The sequence below is a fragment of the Tursiops truncatus genome, chromosome 1 (assembly GCF_011762595.2).
Source record: "Tursiops truncatus isolate mTurTru1 chromosome 1, mTurTru1.mat.Y, whole genome shotgun sequence".
Taxonomy (NCBI): Eukaryota; Metazoa; Chordata; class Mammalia; order Artiodactyla; family Delphinidae; genus Tursiops; species Tursiops truncatus.
The window spans coordinates 140,154,295-140,175,506 of record NC_047034.1 but is presented as its reverse complement, the minus strand read 5'-3'; the positions used below and the strand labels follow the sequence as shown (position 1 = coordinate 140,175,506).

The following is a 21,212-nucleotide window of genomic DNA, read 5'->3' as shown; positions in this document are numbered from 1 at the left end:
CTCCCAAGGCATCACATTAGCTATTTCCTACTCTATCCACTGCTGTGAGAAATGAGGAGAGCTAAATATTTTGTAATCTTGAGTGAGTCCCTGCCCATCTGTACAATGGGAGGTGTCAGATTCAGTGGCTTTCAAACCTTTTTGACCTGACTCAAAATAAGAAATGCATTTTACATTGTGATCTGGACCACAGTACACAGAGACACATGTAAATGAAACAAGCATTTTATGGAAGAATACTTAACTTTGCTATTTGCAGTGCGCATTTTCTATTCCATTAATTTTTTTTTAATGCCAGCTGTAACTCAGTAACTGATTACATGACCCATAGGTCCTTTTCAGCTCCAACACTCTGTGATTGGCTGAATGGGAAGTATTGACAACTAAAGTTCAGCTGTCCCTAGTCCTGGTTCAGTGTAATTGGGCCATACTGTGCACCTCTCAGAGCCTGGGTTTCCCCAGTGTACCCTGAGAGGACAGACAGGCAGTCTCCAAAGGCTTCATTCAGTTCCATCAGACTGTGGTTCTCTGATCCTAGTGAGAACACCGATCTTGTGATATGGAAATGATGTTTGAGAACGGAGAGGTGTGTTGGCTTTGCTTCCTGCTGGGTGGAGTTACCATCTGGACATCCACTAGCCCCCCTTGTCCTAGGCCAGTGTGGCAGAGAGTATGAACAGGGGAGCGTGAACATGTCAGTGCATGAGTTAGCTGCTCAGGGAAAGGAAGTGGCAGGCAAGGAAGCCAGATGATGACAACATATAAAAGTCACTGGAAAAGAGGCTCTGCGAGAACCCCAGAAAGAGCAAGGGCTTGGGAACAAGACAGACCCACGTTAAAATCCCATGGGCTTTAAGAGCCCTGGAAAATGACTTTAATTTGACCCTAAGCTCTCATTTATAAAATGAGTATGAAAATCCTGGTCCTCTGGGTTGCTGTGAAGGTTAAGTGAGGTCGTGCATTGATCATCCCTATACTGGCCCTACTGTGTGGTCCATGGCAGGTCCCCTGTCTGTGTCCTGCACTAGCCTGGGACTGCCCCGCACAGCGCCTAGCACAAGGGCGGGTGCTCAGCGCAGATGTGGAATTCAAGCCGGTGGCTTCGATTCCTGCTCTGCCACCCTGGACATGCGCTGTCTCTCTGAGCACCCAGCGCCCTAGTGTATAAACTGGGAACGTAGTGGGGCCGGTGGGGGACGCTGGCAGAGACGCGGGCGACTCCCTCCTCCCGGCTCCCGCCTGCCTTTCCGCCGCTCTCCACGCCCTCCTCCTCCCTCTCTCTCCCTCCTCCATCTCCCCTCCTGCCGAGCCCTGTCGGGTACCTGGTCGCCTCCCTCCGTCCTCGGGGACTCTAGGTCTCTAACCGCTGCGTCTCCGCGCCCCTCTCTGTGTCCTCCTCGTCTCTGCGTCAATCTCTGTCTCTCTGCTTATCTCTGCCTCTCTCCTTGTATCTTTCTCGGGCTCAGTTCTGTCTCCGTCCGTTCGTCTCTCGGCGGCCGTCTTCTGCTGCGGCTTCCGCGACCACAAGTACTGCTGCGACGACCCGCACAGCTTCTTCCCCTACGAGCACAGCTACATGTGGTGGCTCAGGTACCGGCCCTGGCCCTAACCGCACCTAGAACCCCACTCCAGTCTTAGCCCCCGTGCTCCATCCTCGGCCCAGCCGCCTGCTAAAGTCTCAGTCCTCATCGAGGTGCCCACCACAACGTCAGCACCGACACCCACCCAGTCGTTACCCTCTCAGGCTCTCGCCCTGTCACCAACCCAGCTCCCCCTGCGGCCGCTTCTCCGCTCCATTCCCCCATTTTGACCCAACCATTATTCAGATCCATCCTTGAACCTCACACCAACTCTACCCTGAAAAACCTTCACTTCATCCCCACTCCAAACATCATCATCCACCACCCTCAACCCAACCTCAAACTACACAACAAGCCCCAGCCTAACAGCAAACTCCCATCTTGCAGCCTTCACAGGATGCCCAGACTCCTCCCTTATCCAAGTACCAACCAGGGTCCCCTCCCTAATGCCATAATCAGCCTCATCCCTGACCTAACCCACTCCCCAGTACTTACTCTATCAGCAGCCCTAACCTCCGCCTCAGTCCTCCCTGCAAGCCCACCTCAGCTCTCCTCCTCACCCCAACTCCAAACATTATCTAGACCTACATTCAAACCTCACTCTCAAGCCTTAATACCTCACCTGATGCTACACCCCAACTCAACACGAGCCTCAGCCCAACCTCAATTCTTTTGTTCCCCCTCATATTTAGTCATTCTTTCAGCCACCCCTTCCTGAGGCCTTAGCAATGCCAGACCCTGTGGTGAGTTCTGAGCTAAGGCAGAAGACCAAAGACTCAGAGTTGCCTCCAACTTCATAATGAGACAATGACATGATGCCACAGCAGAAGCCAGATTGGTGTAATTTGGGTGAATCCCCACCACAGGACGTCATTTTCCCCACTAGTTCAGAGAAGCAGGTGGTTAGGCCAGTGCTGACATTCCTGGAACCCAAGTGTGGGACTGAGAGGGTAACAGGTCTCAACCTCTGTGGGTCTCCAAAGGCCTCACCCAGAGAATAGGACCTGACCCTGAGCCTGCTCTGGGAAACAGGCATCAGCGAAAATGGAGTGGGCTGCCTCAGTAGACAGTGATCTTCCTGTCTCTGGAAGTATGTGACCAGAGGCTGTATGCCTGCTGGGTGGGAAAGGACAGTCTGCCTCTGAAACCTCTCTGAGCCTCTCTCTTTTCATCTATCAGATAGGGAGGATGATTTCTGACTAGGGCAAGGACCAAATGAGATCAAGAGGTAAAATCAACTTGGCATATGCCACGAACAATTACAGATATTAGTTTTCTAGACTGCTCAATCTGTAATTCCAAAGGATTTTCAGATGGCCAGGTTTTCAGATCCTGCACATTTGGCTGCTGTCACCTGGGGAATTATATTCATATATTCTCTGTTCATCCATATTTTCATTCATTCATTATAGCCTTTGCTTTGTGCCAGGTGCTAGGCTAGGCATTAGAGACACAGAAATCAATGATTCCCTCTCTGAGGAGTTCACAGTCCATTTAAAGAGAGATGACGTGCATCTAAAATATAACAATGGAGTATTTGTTGAAGACCCACTGTGTACTTAGTACTGAGCTGAGTATTGAAATATGACAGCGCTGACCTCCCTTTGAGGTATGGAAGCAGTGTGGAGTGTTGGGGCTGGTTAGAACCTGGTCCAAACTTTGGCTCTGTCCCTTATTAGCTATGTGAATTTGGGCAAATTATCTCTGAGTCTCTTTTGTCATCTTTAAAATGGCAATAGTAATACCTGTCTCATGGAATTATTGTGAGGATTAAGTGCAATAATGCATGTGAAAGTGACTAGTGCATATAGTAGATGCTCAATAAAAGGGAGTTCCCTTTCCCTGGTTCATAGGTGGGGAAAGTGAAGCTCAGAATATGAAAGTGAATTGTCCAAGATCTTCCAACAATGTCATGGTACACTGAGATTTAAAGAACATTACCTAACACCATCCAAGGGCTAGATGCATTCACACATTCACAACCCTGGCATATCTTTTCTCCATCTTACAGATGAGAAAACTTGAAAGAGGTTAAGTTACTATCTTAGAGTACCCCAGTGAGAGGAAGTGGCAGAACTGGGATGAAAACTCAGGCCTGTCTGGTCCCAAGCCCAGGCTTGAGCTGCTGCACAAATGTCTAAATCTAGCCTGGCTCTTATAACCTGCTCTACTCAGATCACTTGAAAAGATACTCACTGACCTTCTGCTGTCTTCTGGACACTGTTGTAGCACTTGGAGACACAGAGATGAGTGAACTCCTCAGCACCCAGCCAGGATCCCATCCCACTACTACCACCCCCTTCCCTATACACCCCTTGGGGTCCCTCTCCTTGCCTTGGACCCTCTTGAGGCATAGAGTGCTTTAGTGGCTCAGACAGTGAGCTAGAGGGTTGGATGGGGTGATCTCTGAGGTCACATTGCATGTTGTGTGCTTCCATTCTATGACCCCAAGGGCAGCTGAAAGGTTCTGGCCTGCAGGGCTGACTCTTCCTAGGCATGGCTATAATATGGTTCATAAACATCACAGACAATTGTAAAGTGGAGGAGGGAAACTGGGGTCCTCAGGACATTAGGTGATCAGTATACTCCAAACCCTGAAACAACCCTTCCGGCATGGGATGTCAGAGCCCCGCCATTGCAGGGTGGAGAACATGTTTTGTTCTGGACTCCATTTGGCCCTTTTCATGAAAGCTGGCCCTTAAAAACATGAAAATCAGCAGGTAAACACTGTTTCTTTGGGTAGTGCTCAAGAAGAATTGCTGTTTTTCAAAGCATGTCTCAGGACTTCCTAGTGGCACAGTGGTTAAGAATCCGCCTGCCAATGCAGGGGACATGGGTTCGAGCCCTGGTCCGGGAAGATCCCACATGCCGCGGAGCAGCTAAGCACGTGCACCACAACTACTGAGCCTGTGCTCTAGAGCCCGTGAGCCACAACTACTGAAGCCCGCGCGCCTAGAGCCCGTGCTCCGCAATGAGAGAAGCCACGGCAATGAGAAGCCCACGCACCGCATCGAAGAGTAGCCCTCGCTCACTGCAACCAGACAAAGCCCACGTGCAACAATGAAGACCCAATGCAGCCAAAAATAAATAAATAAAATAAATAAATTTATTTAAAAAAAAAGCATGTCTCAGGAAATGAAGACTCCCTGTGGAAAAGCAGCTGGTGCTATCACATGTCTGGCTGACTTTCCAAACATCCTTTATCAGTAGTTCTGTTTTTTTTTTTTTTTTTTTTTGCGGTACATGGGCCTCTCACTGTTGTGGCCTCTCCCGTTGCGGAGCGCAGGCTCAGCGGCCATGGCTTATGGGCCCAGCCGCTCCGCGGCATGTGGGATCTTCCTGGACCGGGGCACGAACCCGTGTACCCTGCATCGACAGGCGGACTCTCAACCACTGCGCCATCAGGGAAGCCCCAGTAGTTCTGTTTTTTATCAGGATGTGAGCCAAAGGCAGCAGCCTTGCTGGAGGGCAGAACTGGCGATCAGGCACTGTATATACACTATCTCATTTAATCTTTATGGACACTTCGTGATATAGTAACTTTTATGAATGAAGAAAATGAAGCTCAAAAGGTGAACGATTTTTCAACTTATATGTGAGAGAACCAGGATTCACACTTAGAACTGTCTGACTCAAAAACCCTAACAAAGGGGCTTCCCTGGTGGCGCAGTGGTTGAGAGTCCGCCTGCCGATGCAGTGGACACGGGTTCATGCCCCGGTCTGGGAGGATCCCACATGCCGCAGAGCCGCTGGGCCTGTGAGCCATGGCCGCTGGGCCTGCGCGTCCGGAGCCTGTGCTCCGCAATGGGAGAGGCCACAACAGTGAGAGGCCTGCATACTGCAAAAAAAAAAAAAACCCTAACAAATGTTAGACCATCCCTCCAGTTCTTTCCTAGAAGTCACAGTGGATTACCTATCTTTCAGAGTCATAGATCTGTGAAATCCTAGAAGGCTAGCAGCTCTTCAATCCAATTTCCCACCATAGGCAGGAATCTCTAACTTCATTGAAAGGTGGATTCATCCAGGTCTTGTGCAAACCTGTCCAACAATAGGAAACTTACCACCTCTTGAGGCAGTACATTCACCATGGGAAAACTCTGATCATTTGAGTTCATCTTATACTGAGTACAGATTTTCCCCCTTGGACCCTCCCTTGTTGTTCCCAGCTCTGTCCTTGGGAGCTTGTTCATCCGTTCCCAGACAGACCATCAGAGCAGTGCCCACTACCAGACTGACCGCTGATCTGGAATATATCCCCCCAGCTTTCTCACCCACTCCTCAAAGGATCCTACTTTTACAGGTCTTCTTCCAGCTAGGTGCCCATGGATGTCCCTTGTAAAGGGTGTGGTCCCAACCTGAGCACGAGTCTTCCAGATAACAGCCTTATAAACAGTGAGTGTATCTCAAGAAAGGAGATAATACTTAGTTAAATAGTAAACTAAAAAGTAGTAAACTAGTCCTAAAGAACTAAAAAGTACTATATGCTCAATGTGGAAAAAGTGGAACGGACAGGAGAAACAAAAAAGGAAAGCAACCATGAGAAATCCAGTGTCTTAGCTTGGGCTCCCCAGAAGACTTGGAAACAAGGATTTGAGGGCAAGTAGTTTATATGACCAGCAATCCTAGAAAATACTGGTACAGGGTGGGGAAGTGAGATGGGAAAGGGAAGGAGCTAATGATGGTGTTACCAAGCAAGTCACCACCAAGGGCCACCAGAGCTTAAACTGCTCAACTCTGCCAGCCAGTGTAGAACATACTCTCAGAGTCATCCCATCTGAGGGCCAGGAAGCTGGGTATTTACATACCAATTTCTTTCAGTCATTGACTGTGTGCTGGTGGGAGAAGGGAGGCATTAATTTTCCTGTACTTTTGACCTGTTCGACATGCAGACAGAGACTGTTCTGGGCCCAAGAAAGCCCTCAGACAAAGAGATACGTTTGCGGGCTTTTGAAACCCTGGCCAGAATATTCCACAACTGTAAGACCCAATGGGACACAGACAGGACATCCACAGCCTGTGCTACTCCCAGAGACAGCCCGTTCGCATTTTAGTGCATTTACATCCAACCTTACCTATGTTATGTTATGCATGTATATGTTATGTTTATGTTTATTTATTTAAGTTAGGACTACACTATATAATTAGTAGTGGGTCCTGCTTTTTTCACTTAACATTATCTCATCAGAATTTATCCTTACGAAATTGAGCTATTTGTAATGAGGTGGATACATCTAGAGTCTGTCATACAGAGTGAAGTAAGTCAGAAAGAGAAAGACGAATACTGTATGCTAACACATATATATGGAATTTAAGAAAAAAAAATGTCATGAAGAACCTAGGGGTAAGACAGGAATAAAGACACAGACCTACTGGAGAACAGACTTGAGGATATGGGGAGGGGGAAGGGTGAGCTGTGACAAAGCGAAAGAGAGGCATGGACATATATACACTACCAAACGTAAGGTAGATAGCTAGTGGGAAGCAGCCGCATAGCACAGGGATATCAGCTCGGTGCTTTGTGACCACCTGGAGGGGTGGGATAGGGAGGGTGGGAGGGAGGGAGACGCAAGAGGAAGAGATATGGGAACATATGTATATGTATAACTGATTCACTTTGTTATAAAGCAGAAATTAGCACACCATTGTAAAGCAATTATACCCCAATAAAGATGTTAAAAAAAAAAGAATTTATCCTTGATCTTAAATATTATTTGAAAACGTGTTTTTAATGGCTCTATACTATTCCACTGCAGGGATATCCAATAATTTATTTAGCCTTGGGAAAACACACTGTCCAAAGCTCTAAGGTGTTCCTGTTTAGTGGAAGTTAGCCATCAGCTAGCTGGGAGTGAAATCCAACAGAAATGGCAAAGGCAGGAATCTGAGGCTGGGGTCAGGGCTGGGGGTGGTGCAGAAAAGCTGCAGGAATCACAGGCAGAAAGGGCACAAAAACAATCCTGGTGCTACCTATCCCCTACTATTGGGAGAACATCCCACAGTGTTTGGCGCAAAGTAGGTACTCAATAATAGTTACTAAGTGCCTACTATGTGCTGGAGCTTGTACAAGGAGAGAACAAAGCCAGTTAAACATGGTCTCAGTCTCCCTACAAAGAACACAGGAGGAATATGTTGAACTTCTATGCACCAAGAATATTACATATATCATTCATCCTCACTACCACCTGTGAGGTGCTGTGTTTTGATCATTCTCACTTTTCTGACAAAGAAGCTGAGGCTCAAAAGGCTAAGTAATTTCATCAAGATCTCACATCGAGTTAGGTACAGACCTGGGTCCTAAACTAGGTGGGTCTGTAAGAGTTCCAAAGCTCTCTGTTCTTTCCCTACCACATTGGGCTGCCTGACCAAGTAGGAAGTGCTAAAGGCCCAGAGTAGGCGTTCTGGCTGGGTGGGCCTGGCCTGGAAGAAGAAAGGAGAGAGAAAGAGGACCAAGGAAAGCGTTGAGGAGGAGACATTTGAGATGGGTCTTCAAGGACAGGTGAAATTCTGATGTGGGGGGATGATGGGAGAGATCATGTGAAACAGGAAAGACAGTGGACCCCAAAATGAGCCAGAAGGTAGTTGTATGGAGACCAGGTGACCAAGGCCTGACTTGGGGCAGAGGCAGTGAAGTTGTGGGGTGAGGGACCAGCAGCAGGGAGGTGTTCTAGACATGGAGTCCACACTGGTGTGATGACCCACTAGAGACTGGGTCAGAAATTACCTTGAAGCTGGAAGGACAGTGGGTATTGAACTAAGGCCTGCTATGTGTCTTGATTTTTGATAAATTTATTTATTTTTGCCTGCGTTGGGTCTTTGTTGCTGCGTGCAGGCTTTCTCTAGTTGCGGCGAGCAGGGGCTACTCTTCATTGCAGTACGCAGGCTTCTCATTGTGGTGGCTTCTCTTGTTGCGGAGCATGGGCTCTAGGCATGCGGGCTTCAGTAGTTGTGGCACGTGGGCTCAGTAGTTGTGGCTCACGGGCTGTAGAGCGCAGGCTCAGTAGTTGTAGCGCACGGGCTTAATTGCTCTGCGGCATATGGGATCTTCCTGGACCAGAGCTTGAACCAGTGTCCCCTGCATTGGCAGGCAGATTCTTAACCACTGTGCCACCAGGAAAGTCCCTTGATTTTTAAGAAACAGCAGTGTGGGGAGGGCTCTTTAAGATCATCTCTAGCTTCCTGGGGTGGGAGCAGGTTGAGGAAAGGAGAGGAGAAGAAAGGGAACACATACTGAGTCCCAACTACATGGTGACACTGAGCCATGTCAAGTTATGTATGTGGTGAGTGCTTGCCACATAGTTGATGCTCTTTCCCATGCTTAGGGCCAGAAAACCTGTTTAAGGCAAGGAGAGACGAACAAAAGTTAAAGTCAGCTGACTCCTATAACACCTACAATACTTCTCTTATAACATGCTGCTTCCCAAGTCCTTTCCTGACCCTCTGCTCCCTTATGGTTTTCTCTCCCCAGTATTGGTGCTCTTGTGGGCCTGTCCATAGCAGCAGTGGTCCTCCCGGCCTTCATTGTCACCGCCTGTGTGCTTTGTTACCTGTTCATCAGCTCAAAACCCCACACAAAGTTGGACCCAGGATTAAGCTTACAGACTACAGGTAAGAAAGAGGTCACATGATTTCCTTGTATTCAGCAGGTTAGCACCTTTGCAGAGGGGAGATATTTAGAAATTATGTTCGGAACATTTGCCTCAAAAGTGTTTCTGGAATATTCTGAAGCAGCAGCACATTTCTCAGGAGGTTCATGATATGGACATTTCCATCTCAAACTCTTCCATGTGCTCATTGTTAATCAAAATAATTTGATTATAGTCAGCATCCTATTTGTTACAGGAAGATGTTATTAAACATCCTACAATATATAGGACAGCACCCTACAATAAGGAATTATCTGACCCAGAATGTCAATAGTGCTGATGTTGAGAAACCCTAGAATAGAGACTCCAGAAACAGACTAATTAAAGAATATAATAACATGAATAAAATGTTTAATTTTAAAAATGAGGGAAATATTGGCAAATTTGCCTACATCAAATACAAATAGACATCAAATACAAATAATACAAAAGATACCATACATAAAGTTAAAAAACAAGTGGTGGACTGCAAAGATATAAATACACACACACGGTCAATCCTAATTATTTGCAGATTCCATACTTGTGAATTTGCCTACTTGCTAGAATTAATTTGTAACCTCAAAAATCAATACTTTCAGTGTTTTTGAGGTCATGTGCAGATGTGGATGTACACAGAGCAACAAAAAATTTGAGTTGCCCTATCACACACATTCTCAGCTGTGGTTGAACAAGGAAGGCCATGCTCTGTCTTCTTGTTTCTGCTCTTATACAGTAAACAAGTCCTTTTCGTGGTATATTTATATTTCGTGGTATATTTTCATGGTATATTTAGTGCCACATTTTTATGATTTTTGTTGGCGGTTTCGCTGTTGAAAATGACCCCCAAATTAATGCTGAAGTTCTGTCTAGTATTCCTCAGTACAAGGCTGTCATGTGCCTTATGGAAAAAATACATGTGTTCAGTACACTTTGCTCAGACAGGAGGTACAGTGCTGTTGGCCATGAGTTAAATGTTAATGAATTAGCAATATATATTAAATAAGGTGTTTTTAAACAGAAACACACACAAAACAAAGTTATATATTGATTGACTGACAAAAATGTGACCAGAGGCTCACAGGAACCTAACTTTGTATTTCCCCAAGGAGCAATAATTCAGTATTCGCTAATTCAGTGTTTGTGGTGACTTTTTAGAACATAACTACAGCGACTAATGAGAATCAACTGTATCTAAAATAGAGACAGGATTGATATCAAGAATATATATCTTTGAACAAGTGAGAAAAACATAATCCACTAAAAAATACAAATGCCCAACACACATGAAAAGATGCCCAACCTTACTAATAATCAGGAGAATGCAATTTAAGAATGACATACCTTTTTTTAAAAGATTACATTGGCAAAACTCCAAAAATGGATCACATTAATAGTGAGAAGGTTACATGGGGGAATGGATACTCTCATATACCACTGATAAGAATAAATTGGTAAAACCACTTTGTAGAGCAACTTGGCACTATCCATTTAAACTAAAAATGTACATACCCTATAACTCAGTAATTCCACTTTTCTAATTATCTGCCTTAGAGATATAGTTGCACTAGGAGAGGACTTGTAAAGATGGATTCCATGACAGCTTGTCACACTGGAAACAAACTAAATGTCCATCAGTAGAGGAATAATAAAGTATGATACTGCAGTTAAAAGGAATGAATTAGCTCTAAATAGACCATCTCATTTGCTCTTCATAATAACCAGGCAGAGTACAGAACTTATTACTATCCATTTTACAGATCAGGAAACCGAGGCCTCAGTCACCTAGTGAGTGAGTGACAGAGCCAACTCCACCTCCACCTTCCTTCCTCTCCTTATCCCTGTGCTGAGAAAGGGAAGTCCCTACTTTATGCCAGATACCATTTGAAACTTTACATGCACTATCTTGTCTAATTTTCCAAACTACCCCAGTGAGGTAGGTGTTATTATCACCCATGTTACAGATGTGAAAACCAGGTTCCAGGGAGGTCAGATAACTAGCCCAAGGGGTCACAGTTTGTAAATTGCAGAGCTGGAATTCAAATATGTGTGTTTTTCTGCCTCCAAAGTCCTACTCTTTCTACCTCACCAGGCCAGGTGTGTGGGGTGCTTCTGCTTGTGCCCTGCTCCCCTCATCTCTCCCCACCCTATCCCCTGTAGCCTTTCTAACTCAAGGGAACACAGTTCACCTGTCCGTCGATCCTGTGAATGAAAACCACCCTCCTGCTTTTCACTGCTCAGCCACCAGCTGGGTTATTCAATTATTCAGTCACCAGGGTTTGACACAGCTTGTGTTCTTGCTATTGGCTTCTTATTTTTCAGATGGAAAATGCATTTCCTGACTGTTCACTAAATGACAGTTTTAGGCTCTCTCTGCCTTTTGCCCAAACTCAGCTCTTAGCACCTCCCTTTTTTCTTCATTAAGTGCTGTCCTCTCCTTCCTCTGAACCCACAGCATCAACCCAGGAGCCTCTTGTCCCTCCTGCATCTGAGACGTTTACAGGCCGCTACCTTACACTAATCAGAGCTTGCCCCCTTACACAGACTTTCATCTGTTTCCATCTCCTTCTCTGGTAGGACATGTAGAGAGATCATTAGCCCCATTTTACAGGGGAGGAAATCAAGGCTTAGCCAAGGGAAGTGAATGGCCGAGTCTACACAGCTGGTGAGCATGTACTGCTGGGATGTCAACCCCGATCTCCCGACGCTAAAGCCCACACTCATTGCACATGGTACCTGGGGTCCTGATCTCTGAGTCTGGGGGCAAGGACGGGATGGGGAGTTCCTTGGCAAGAGCAGAGTGGAAATAGAACAGAGCTTCTGAAAATAGGCTCCTTCTGCTGCCCAGATGGTCTGTACTGTCCCATTACCCCCACCCTACCCCATCCCTCAAACTTGGGATGCAACAAAGACCATAAACTTTTTTCTTCTCGTACTTTGTGAGGAACTAGCTTGATCAGAAGGCTGACCGAGCTTCTACGTTTGTGCTAGGCACTATGCCAAGGACTTTAAACATATTATCCCATTTAACCCGTTCAACTACTCTACCAGGTGGTTATTATCAATCCTATTTTACAGATGAGGTGAGTGAGATAAGTGTGGAATGATATTCCAACCTAGGTACCTTTAATAAGAGACAAAAAGTGGGGGAAAAAAAAGGAAGACAAGAATTCAGTTCTCATCCTCCTCTGAAAAGTGTTGGTGGGGATATCATTAATCAGCCATTCTCACTAATTCATAGGGCTCCTAGAAATCAAGTCTGATGTTCTCACTGTATCAATGGGTTGCTGAGGCCCAGAAAGGGACATGCATGTGCCCAAGGTCACCCAGGCAACTGGCCAAGCCTTTGCCTCCTGGGCCAAAGATCTTTTCCTGTAGCAGGCGCTCTTACCTTCCAGGTTCCACTTCCTCAGAGCCCACTGCTTTTTGTTTTTGTTTTTTTTTTTGCAGTACGCGGGCCTCTCACTGTTGTGGCCTCTGCCGTTGCAGAGCACAGGCTCTGGACGTGCAGGCTCAGCGGCCATGGCTCACGGGCCCAGCCGCTCCGCGGCATGTGGGATCCTCCCGGACCGGGGCACGAACCCGTGTCCCCTGCATCGGCAGGCGGACTCTCAACCACTGTGCCACCAGGGAAGCCCTGCTTTTTAATTAACCACACTTGGGGAGGTAGTACCTATGACCCAAACAAGCCTCAGTGATGGGTCAGTCTTGACTCATCTCCAAGCAGGGAGAGAATCTGAGAACTCCTTTCCTGGCTGGTCACTACAGGCTAAGACCCCAGGTAATGGGGGGACTGGCCGAAAGGTCCCTGGAGAAAGGTAGGAAACACAACCCTGGGCTGGGGTATCAGAGAATCTGGCTCTAATCCTGGCTTTGTCACTCTCATTGTGTGGCCTTAGGCAAGTCACTTCTCTCTGGGCCTCAGTTTACTCTGTAAAATGTGTACAATAATACCCACCAAGAAAGCTATAAACCTAGAGGTGATGCTTACATAGGAGCTACTTAGTCTCTGATACATGGTAGACTTTTAACAATGAGTAACCCTCATTTTTATTATTATTAGGCACTTAGATTTTTACATGTTAGTCTCCTCAACCTGTCTGTTAATATCTCAAATATAGGAACCATGTCTTAAGCGCCTTTGTATCCCCAGCACCTAACAGAGTTCCTAACCTATACTAAGGGTATGCTTGCTCTGTGGAAAGAGCCCAAGCTTTGGAATCGAGCAGAACGGAAAGTGTATCCTGGATCCAATACTTAATACCTGTGTCAGTGCTAACCTTCTCTGTCTGGGCCTCAGTTATTTATCTATAACATGGAATAATAACACCCACCCTCAGAGAGTTGTTAGGAGAATCAGATAAGATTGTTGTACCGGTGTGTTTTAGCCAAACATGGATCTTATTGTAACTTGAAAATTGAACTTTTTATATTTGCCTTTAGGCATCCTCCTCTCCAAGTGCCTCTTGGCTAGCACCTTTATAAGATAGAACTCCCTCCCCCAGGCTTCTGGCACCACTGAGGGACTTTAATAACTTTCATTATATATTAGCCAGAGGAAGAGGCAGAAATATATATGCGTACTCAAGAGTTGGACCATTGCCTATTCTGCTGGTTTCCCTGGAAGGGAATTGAAGGGTTGTGGAACTGAAGGCCCTGGGATATATATGTGAGGGAATCCGTGGGATCTGGGAAAGATAATCATATAAAAAAGACATGTTGGGTCCACAAGTTCAGTATGAACCTGCATTGTGATGTATCTGCCAAAAAAGGGTGAGTGGAAGCTCAGATTACATTAACAGAATTAGAGAGTCTGGAAGCAAGAGAATGATGGTCCTTTACTCGCAGTTGAATAGAATGCATCAGCTGTCACAGCTCAGAGGTAACATTTTAGCATCCACTCCACAGGTTCCCAACTTTGGGTTCCAAATATATCACCCAAGGGTCCCCAAATATAGCAATGAGGATTCTTGAGCAATTTCCAATATTTCAAAGGTTTTACTGGGACCAAGTTTCTTTGTTTTGAGCTAGAATTATGTTAGTCCAAGGAGGGTAATTAGCACGGGCTCTTTCCTGCTAATCAGAACTCTTTAATAGAAAATGGGAGGGGGGGAGCTAGTACCTAATAAAGGCAGTCTATTATACAGACAGAATCCTTTACAATTTGGAATTCCAGGGAAAAGAAAGAGAAAAACAAGACCAGCCCTACTTTCTACCCCATTTTATAGAATAGTAACTGAGATCCAGAGAGGAGAAGAAATTAGCCCAAAGTAGCACAATGATTTAATATCAGAATGAGGATTTGAGCCAAGGTTTTATAGCTCCTAGAAGCCCAAGGATTCCCCCTAAGCCCTGACTGCCAGCTGCTCAGAGACCCACTATTTCAGAGGAAATTTGACCAATCAGAAGGTGATCAGAGACAGGTGACCAGCTTGGTCTGAGAAACAGATTATGTGAGTATCGGCTGAAGAGCTGGGGACATTTGGCCTCAAGCAAAGGAGTCTCAGGGTTCACGGCCTAGGACCTCCAGTCTCTGCAAGGCTACCCTGGGGCACGAGGAAGAGACATTTTGAGAGAAGCCAGAGAACAGAGTTGGGATCAGTGGGGGAAGCCTTAGGAAGGCAGATGTTGATTCAATAAAGCTGGGTCTTTCTTAGAATAAGACCTGAAATACTTTTGTAAAGTGGGCCCTCATCACCATAGTTGTATTTAGTTCATCAATTGTAACTTTTGGTTTAAAAAAAAAAGAGCACCCCCAAGCCTGGAAGGTAACCAGAAAAAAGCTAAATGTGGGATTCAGTGCAAGAGATTCTTGCATTGAATAGAAGATTGAACTAAATCCCTGTACCAAATGGAATGCCTTAAAATGCAAGCTTAAATAACAAAGGATCCCAAAGAATCTGCAAAACAGGCACAGAGAGATGCACAAAACAACCTCCCAGACCTAATAAGTGCATTCAGCATGGTCATAGTATGTAAGGTCAGACCCAAACATCAATTGTATTTATATATACCAGCAACACACAACTGGAGATCAAAATTTTAAATATAATATCATGTATAGTCACTCTGAAAAAAATGAAATACTCTGGTATAAAACTAACAAAACATGTACAGGAGCTATACGATAAAAAATACAAAATGCTAATGAAGAAAAGCAAAGAAGACTTAAATAAATGGAGCTAGAACACATATTAAAGCCACAATGAGATATCACTTCTCATCTATCAGAACCCTAAAGTAAAAACACTGACAATCCAAAGTGAGGACATGGAACGACTGGATCGCTTATATACTTCTAGTGGGAATTAGAATGGTATAGCCACTTCCGAAGACAGTTTGGTGTTTTCGTAAAGTTAAACATACTTACTACATGTATTAGTTTCCTATGGCCACTGTAACAAATTACCACAAACTTGGTGGCTTAACATAATAGACATGTATTCTCTCACAGTTCTGGGGGCCAGAAATTCAAAATCAGTTGTGCTGGGCTGAAATCAAAGGCTCCATGGGCGAATCTGTTCCTTACCTCTTCCAGTTTCTGGTGACTGCCAGCATTCCTTTGCTTGTAGCTGTATCACTCCAATCTCTACCTCTGTCTTTACATCACTGTCTGTGAGTGTCTATCTCCCTCTGCCTTTCTCTCTCTTTTTAAAAAATATTTATTTATTTATTTGGTTGTGCTGGGTCTCAGATGCAGCTCGCGGGCTCCTTAGTTGTGGCTCGTGGGCTCCTTAGTTGTGGCATGCATGTGGGATCTAGTTCCCTGACCAGGGATCAAACCCTGACCCCCCTGCATTGGGAGTGTCGAGTCTTATCCACTGCACCACCAGGGAAATCCCTGCCTTTCTCTTATAAGGGCACTTGTGGTGGCATTTAGGGTCCATCCAGATAATTGAGGATAACCTCATCTCAAAAGCCTTAATTTCATCACATCTGCAAAAACCATATAAGGTAACATTCACAGATTCCAGAGATTGGGACATGATATCTTTGGGGGTCACCATTCAACCCACTATACCATACAAAACAGCAATCACACTCCTAAGTGGTCCTAGAGAAATGAAAATGTGTGTCTGCACAAAAACCTATATACAAATGTGTATAACGAATGAACTGTCAATACACATAACAACTTGAGTAGATTGCAAGGGTATTAAACAGAGTGAAAAAAGCCAATCTCAAAAGTTGTACACTGCATAATTCCATCTATATAACACTTCTTAAATGACAAAATGATAGTGTGGAGAAGAGGTTAGTGGTTACCAGAGTTAGGTTTAGGAGGAAGGTATGACTATAAAGGGATAGCATGAGAAGGTTTCTTTGTGGTGATGGAACAGTCCTTAATCCTGATTGTGGTAGTGATTATATAAATCTACACATGTGATAAGCTTTCATAGTACTATACACCAAAAAAAAAGTCCACATAAAAATGGGTAAAATTGAATAGGATCTGTAGTTTAGTCAATTGTACTATGTCAATGGCAGTCTCCTAGTTTTGAAATTACTCCATGGTTATGTAAGATGTTATCATTGGGGAAAGCTAAGTGAAGGGGACAATGGAACTCTCTACTATTTTTGTAACTCTTTGTGAGCCTTAAATTATTAAAAATAGAAAGTTCAAAACAAAACAAAACAAAAAAGGAACTTTTTGGCTCTGTAGATGAGAAGTCCAAAAGTAGGATGAGTTTTAGGAATGGTTTCAATAGAAGTTCACAATGTCCTCATGCTGTGGCTTTTTCCTCTGAGATTCTCTCAGCTCTGCCCTCTATCTTGTGTTGGCTTTCTCCTCAGACTGATTTTTCCCATGGTAGTAAGTTGGCTGCCAGCAGTCCCTGGGACTGTGTGCTTTTTGTTCCCATCTAGCCAGGAGGAGAAAGAGGGAGCTATCTCTTCCTTCAACCAGGAGGGAAAAAAAGGCCTGACCTCTACCCTGATTGGACTACCTCAGGTCCTGTGCCAACCCTAAACCAATCACTGAATCCAGGGAAATGCTATGCACTGACTTCTGACCCCTGTGGCAAAGGAACAGGACTACTTGATGGGCTGGGATCAATCAGGCCCCCCTGCTGGAGCTGAGATGGGGCCAATCCTACCCAAACATAATTGCTATTACTGGGTGGGAAGAGGTGGAATGGATGTTGTGTAGCCAAGTCCAATGTCCCATACAGCCTCCTTTTTTTTTTTTTTTTAAACTTAATTATGTATTTATTTTTTGCTGTGTTGGGTCTTCATTGTTGCGCGAGGGCTTTTCTCTAGTTGCGGCGAGCGGGGGCTACTCTTCGTTGTAGTGCATGGGCTTCTTATTGAGGTGGCTTCTCTTGTTGCAGAGCACAGGCTCTAGGTGCGTGGGCTTCAGTAGTTGTGGCACGCGGGCTCAGTAGTTGTGGCTCACGGGCTCTAGAGCACAGGCTCAGTAGTTGTGGCGCACGGGCTTAGTTTCTCCGCAGCATGTGGGATCTTCCCGGACCAGGGCTCGAACCCGTGTTCCCTGAATTGGCAGGCAGATTCTTAACCAGTACGCCACCAGGGAAGCCCTACAGCCTCCTTCTTGAAATTCACTCTTCCCTTGGTTTCAAAGGCACCATTCATCCTCGGTCTCTTTCATCAATGGGTTTTAAAGCATAGGAGTTTTCTAGACAAGGAAGGTATAAAATATCATTCCAGGCAGAAGAAACAGTAAAAGCGGAGACCCATAGATGTGAAGGAATGGATCCATTCAGGGAAAAATGAAATTTTGGTATAATAAAGCATAGAGTTCTTGAGGGAAGAGTAGTAGTAACAAAGCTAGAGAAGGGGTGATGGGGCTAGTACATGAAGAACCTTGAATGCACCTCAAGGATCACAGGTAATGGGAAGACATTGAATGCTTTTGAGAAAGAGCAGTACATGGACTCACTTCACCTTAGAAAGATCTCTCTGGACTCCCTTAGTGATGCAGTGGTTAAGAATCTGCCTGCCAATGCAGGGGACACGGGGTTCAAGCCCTGGTCTGGGAAGATCTCACATGCCGTGGAGCAGGTAAGCCCGTGCGCCACAACTACTGAAGCCCGCATGCCTAGAGTCCGTGCTCGGCAACAAGAGAAGCCACCGCAATGAGAAGCCCGCGCACTGCAACAAAGAGTAGTCCCCGCTCGCCACAACTAGAGAAAGCCCGCGCACAGCAACAAAGACCCCAAACAGCCAAAAAAATAAAATAAATAAAAAGATCTCTCCAGCTATAGCCTGGAAGGTGGACTGGAGGGGACCCAGCCGAAGGCTGTTTTTCCTGGGCAGAAGAAAATGAAAGCCTGACCTAGTGTGGTGGCCTTGAGGATGGAGAGAATGGGTGGATACGGTAGATAGTGATTTGGTGGAATCAACAGGACCTGGTGAATTGCTTGACTTTGGAAAGGGGGAGGGGGAGGAGGTGTGAGAGTTGACTCACATTTCTGGCTTGAACACTTGATACACTTTTTATCCAAGAAGGCAGAAATGCTTAATTGTGTGAAATGCTCCCAATAAGCCAAGGGAGACAATAACTTATAAGTAACCATGGGATTCAGTGACAAAAAGTTTTAAGTTCTGTTGAGGGCAGAAACCAAGTAAGCTGCAGCAGAATAAGTCATGAACAGGAAGTGGGATATGATAAGGCCAAGTGAGCTTCCTATCAAGCTCAGTCATAAAAGGGGGAGAGGATTAAGCAGCCAGTGAAGAGACTCATGAAATCTATTCTTAAAGCAGAGAATAATACATGCTTTTAAAATTTCCAGCACTTCCCTGCAGGCTAGCTGTGTAGTAAGCCTGTATCTTCACCTATAAAATGAGTGTTTGTTTTGTTTTTTTTACATCTTTATTGGAGTATAATTGCTTTACAATGGTGTGTTAGTTTCTGCTTTATAACAAAGTGAATCAGTTATACATATACATATGTTCCCATATCTCTTCCGTCTTGTGTCTCCCTCCCTCCCACCCTCCCTATCCCACCCCTCCAGGCGGTCACAAAGCACCGAGCTGATATCCCTGTGCTATGCAGCTGCTTCCCGCTAGCATATATACACTACCAAATGTAAAATAAAATGAGTTTTTAAAAGTACCTACCACACAGGTTTATGGTGAAGGTGAAGTCTTCATATGTACTAACAATTGTTTATTGTCTGTCTCCCCCATTAAACGTTAAGGTCATGAGAAACATTGACAGCTCCTAGTTCATGATGTGGTATATTGTTAATGAATATTTGTTAAATGAATGATGCATTTAAGACTCTGAGCGCAATCCTGCCCACGGTAAGCACTCAGGGGAGTTCAGCACGTATGATCCTGATGGAAAGAAGGGCTGCAGGAGGAAGCCCCATGCCCTCGGCTTGCTGTTTTCCAGACCCTGATGAGCTGCTGCCTGACTGCCAAGGTGGGAACATGGGCAATTCAGTGGAGGTGCCAGGAGTGAGCCCTCTCGGGCAGAGTCACCCTTCCTGAACCCATGGCCGGACTGCAATGGAGAGCAGGCTGTGGACCCCAAACGCCTCCTCCAGCACTGCTTCATGGCTACAGTGATGGCCGGTGACATTCCGGGCAGCCCTGAGGAGGCCCCTGTCCCCAGTCTAGACCCAGCTCCATAAACACCCAATAAATATTTCTACACCATCCTCTTCTGGATTCTCTCTTCTTGGTAAAAAGGTGGGGCTGGGGATAATCAAAGGGACTTTGGAACCTAGCGGCATAAATGAGGGCTTTTCCAAGCAAACCCACTCAGGTCTTACTGTGGATCCAGCCATAGTGCTCTGCCTGGCCCACTGTGGGCCGAAGGGAGTTTAGACATGGGTCCCCGGTAAAATGGTCGTAACAACTGCAGGTGAGCAGGGAGAAGCCTGGGGCCTGTGGAGGCTCAGAGGAGCCCCTCGCCTAACCTGGGGAGTCAGAGAATTCGGACCTGGTCTTCCTGCCACAGAGCAGATGTACTTAGGAAGCCCGGGGAAGATGACCAGGACCCAGGGGTAGGTGACTCGTGCCCCTCCAGCAGCTCTGTGTCGCTCCTGGAGTGAGTCCCTTGCCAAGGAACAGAAGGAGAAGGAGTGTAGAGTACATACACAGGGCCCAGCCATGTTTAATATCATTCAGTTCCTCAGGTGAATGAAAGAGTGAATGATCGCGTGAGCGAGGGAACAAATGGTTAATAGGCTCCACAGTGTGGCCTGGATAAAGTCCCTTAGTCTATCTGAGCCTCAGTTCCCTTGCAGGGTCGTGGTGAGTGTTCAGTGAGTTGATGGATATGAACTCTCTTCCTAAACATGAAAGTGCTACAAAAACTCCAAAAATTACAGGTGAGTGTTTTTCAATATAACTTAGTAATTAAGAGCAGGGACTCTGGAGCCAAATGCCTGGTTTAAATCTGGTCCCTGCCCTTACTTGCTAAGTAACATCTGTACAAGCAGGGATAACAGTAATATCTATCTCGTAAGGCTTGGGGGAGGATTAAATTACTTAGTCCATGCAAAGCATCACACTTAGAACAGTGTTGGCTAACGGAGAGCATTGTGTTAGCTACTATTATTGGGTTTTTAAAATATTATTAGTCTGATAGCAAAGGAATCTTAGGGCAGGATGCTGACTGCCTCCCCTCTCTCCCAGCTGCTCTCCTTATCTCAATTTTGGCAATGGCTTTAGGCTTTGCCTTGGGGGCGCAAGGCAAAGATGGGGAGCCTCAGTAGCCACTGAAGGCAGTTCTTGACATTTCTGACAGTGATACGACTCACTACTGGATTTGGCAACAGTAAAAGGGTCACTCTTAGATATCTGTGCATGGGGCCTGAACCAGCCAAGGGTATATGATGGGCAGCAAGACAGGGTGAGTCACCTCAGAAGTGCCCTAGGCTTGGGCTTCCCTGGTGGCGCAGTGGTTGAGAGTCCGTCTGCCGATTCAGGGGACTAGGGTTTGTGCCCCGGTCCGGGAAGATCCCACATGCCGCGGAGCGGCTAGGCCCGTGAGCCATGGCCGCTGAGCCTGCGCGTCCGGAGCCTGTGCTCCGCAACG

The 21,212-nt window shown here is 45.8% G+C and overlaps 1 protein-coding gene across 1 annotated transcript; it reads left to right on the top strand.

The window, feature by feature from the left end:
• Positions 1–1,363: 1,363 nt before the first annotated feature.
• SHISAL2A (shisa like 2A) lies at positions 1,364–19,816 on the top strand (the record flags this gene model as incomplete). Its single annotated transcript, XM_019937618.3, is given in 4 exon segments — positions 1,364–1,590; positions 9,046–9,185; positions 19,560–19,649; positions 19,652–19,816. Coding segments are annotated over 4 exon segments (606 nt in total), but the record flags the coding sequence as incomplete, so codon positions are not given.
• Between the last annotated feature and the right edge of the window lie 1,396 nt (positions 19,817–21,212).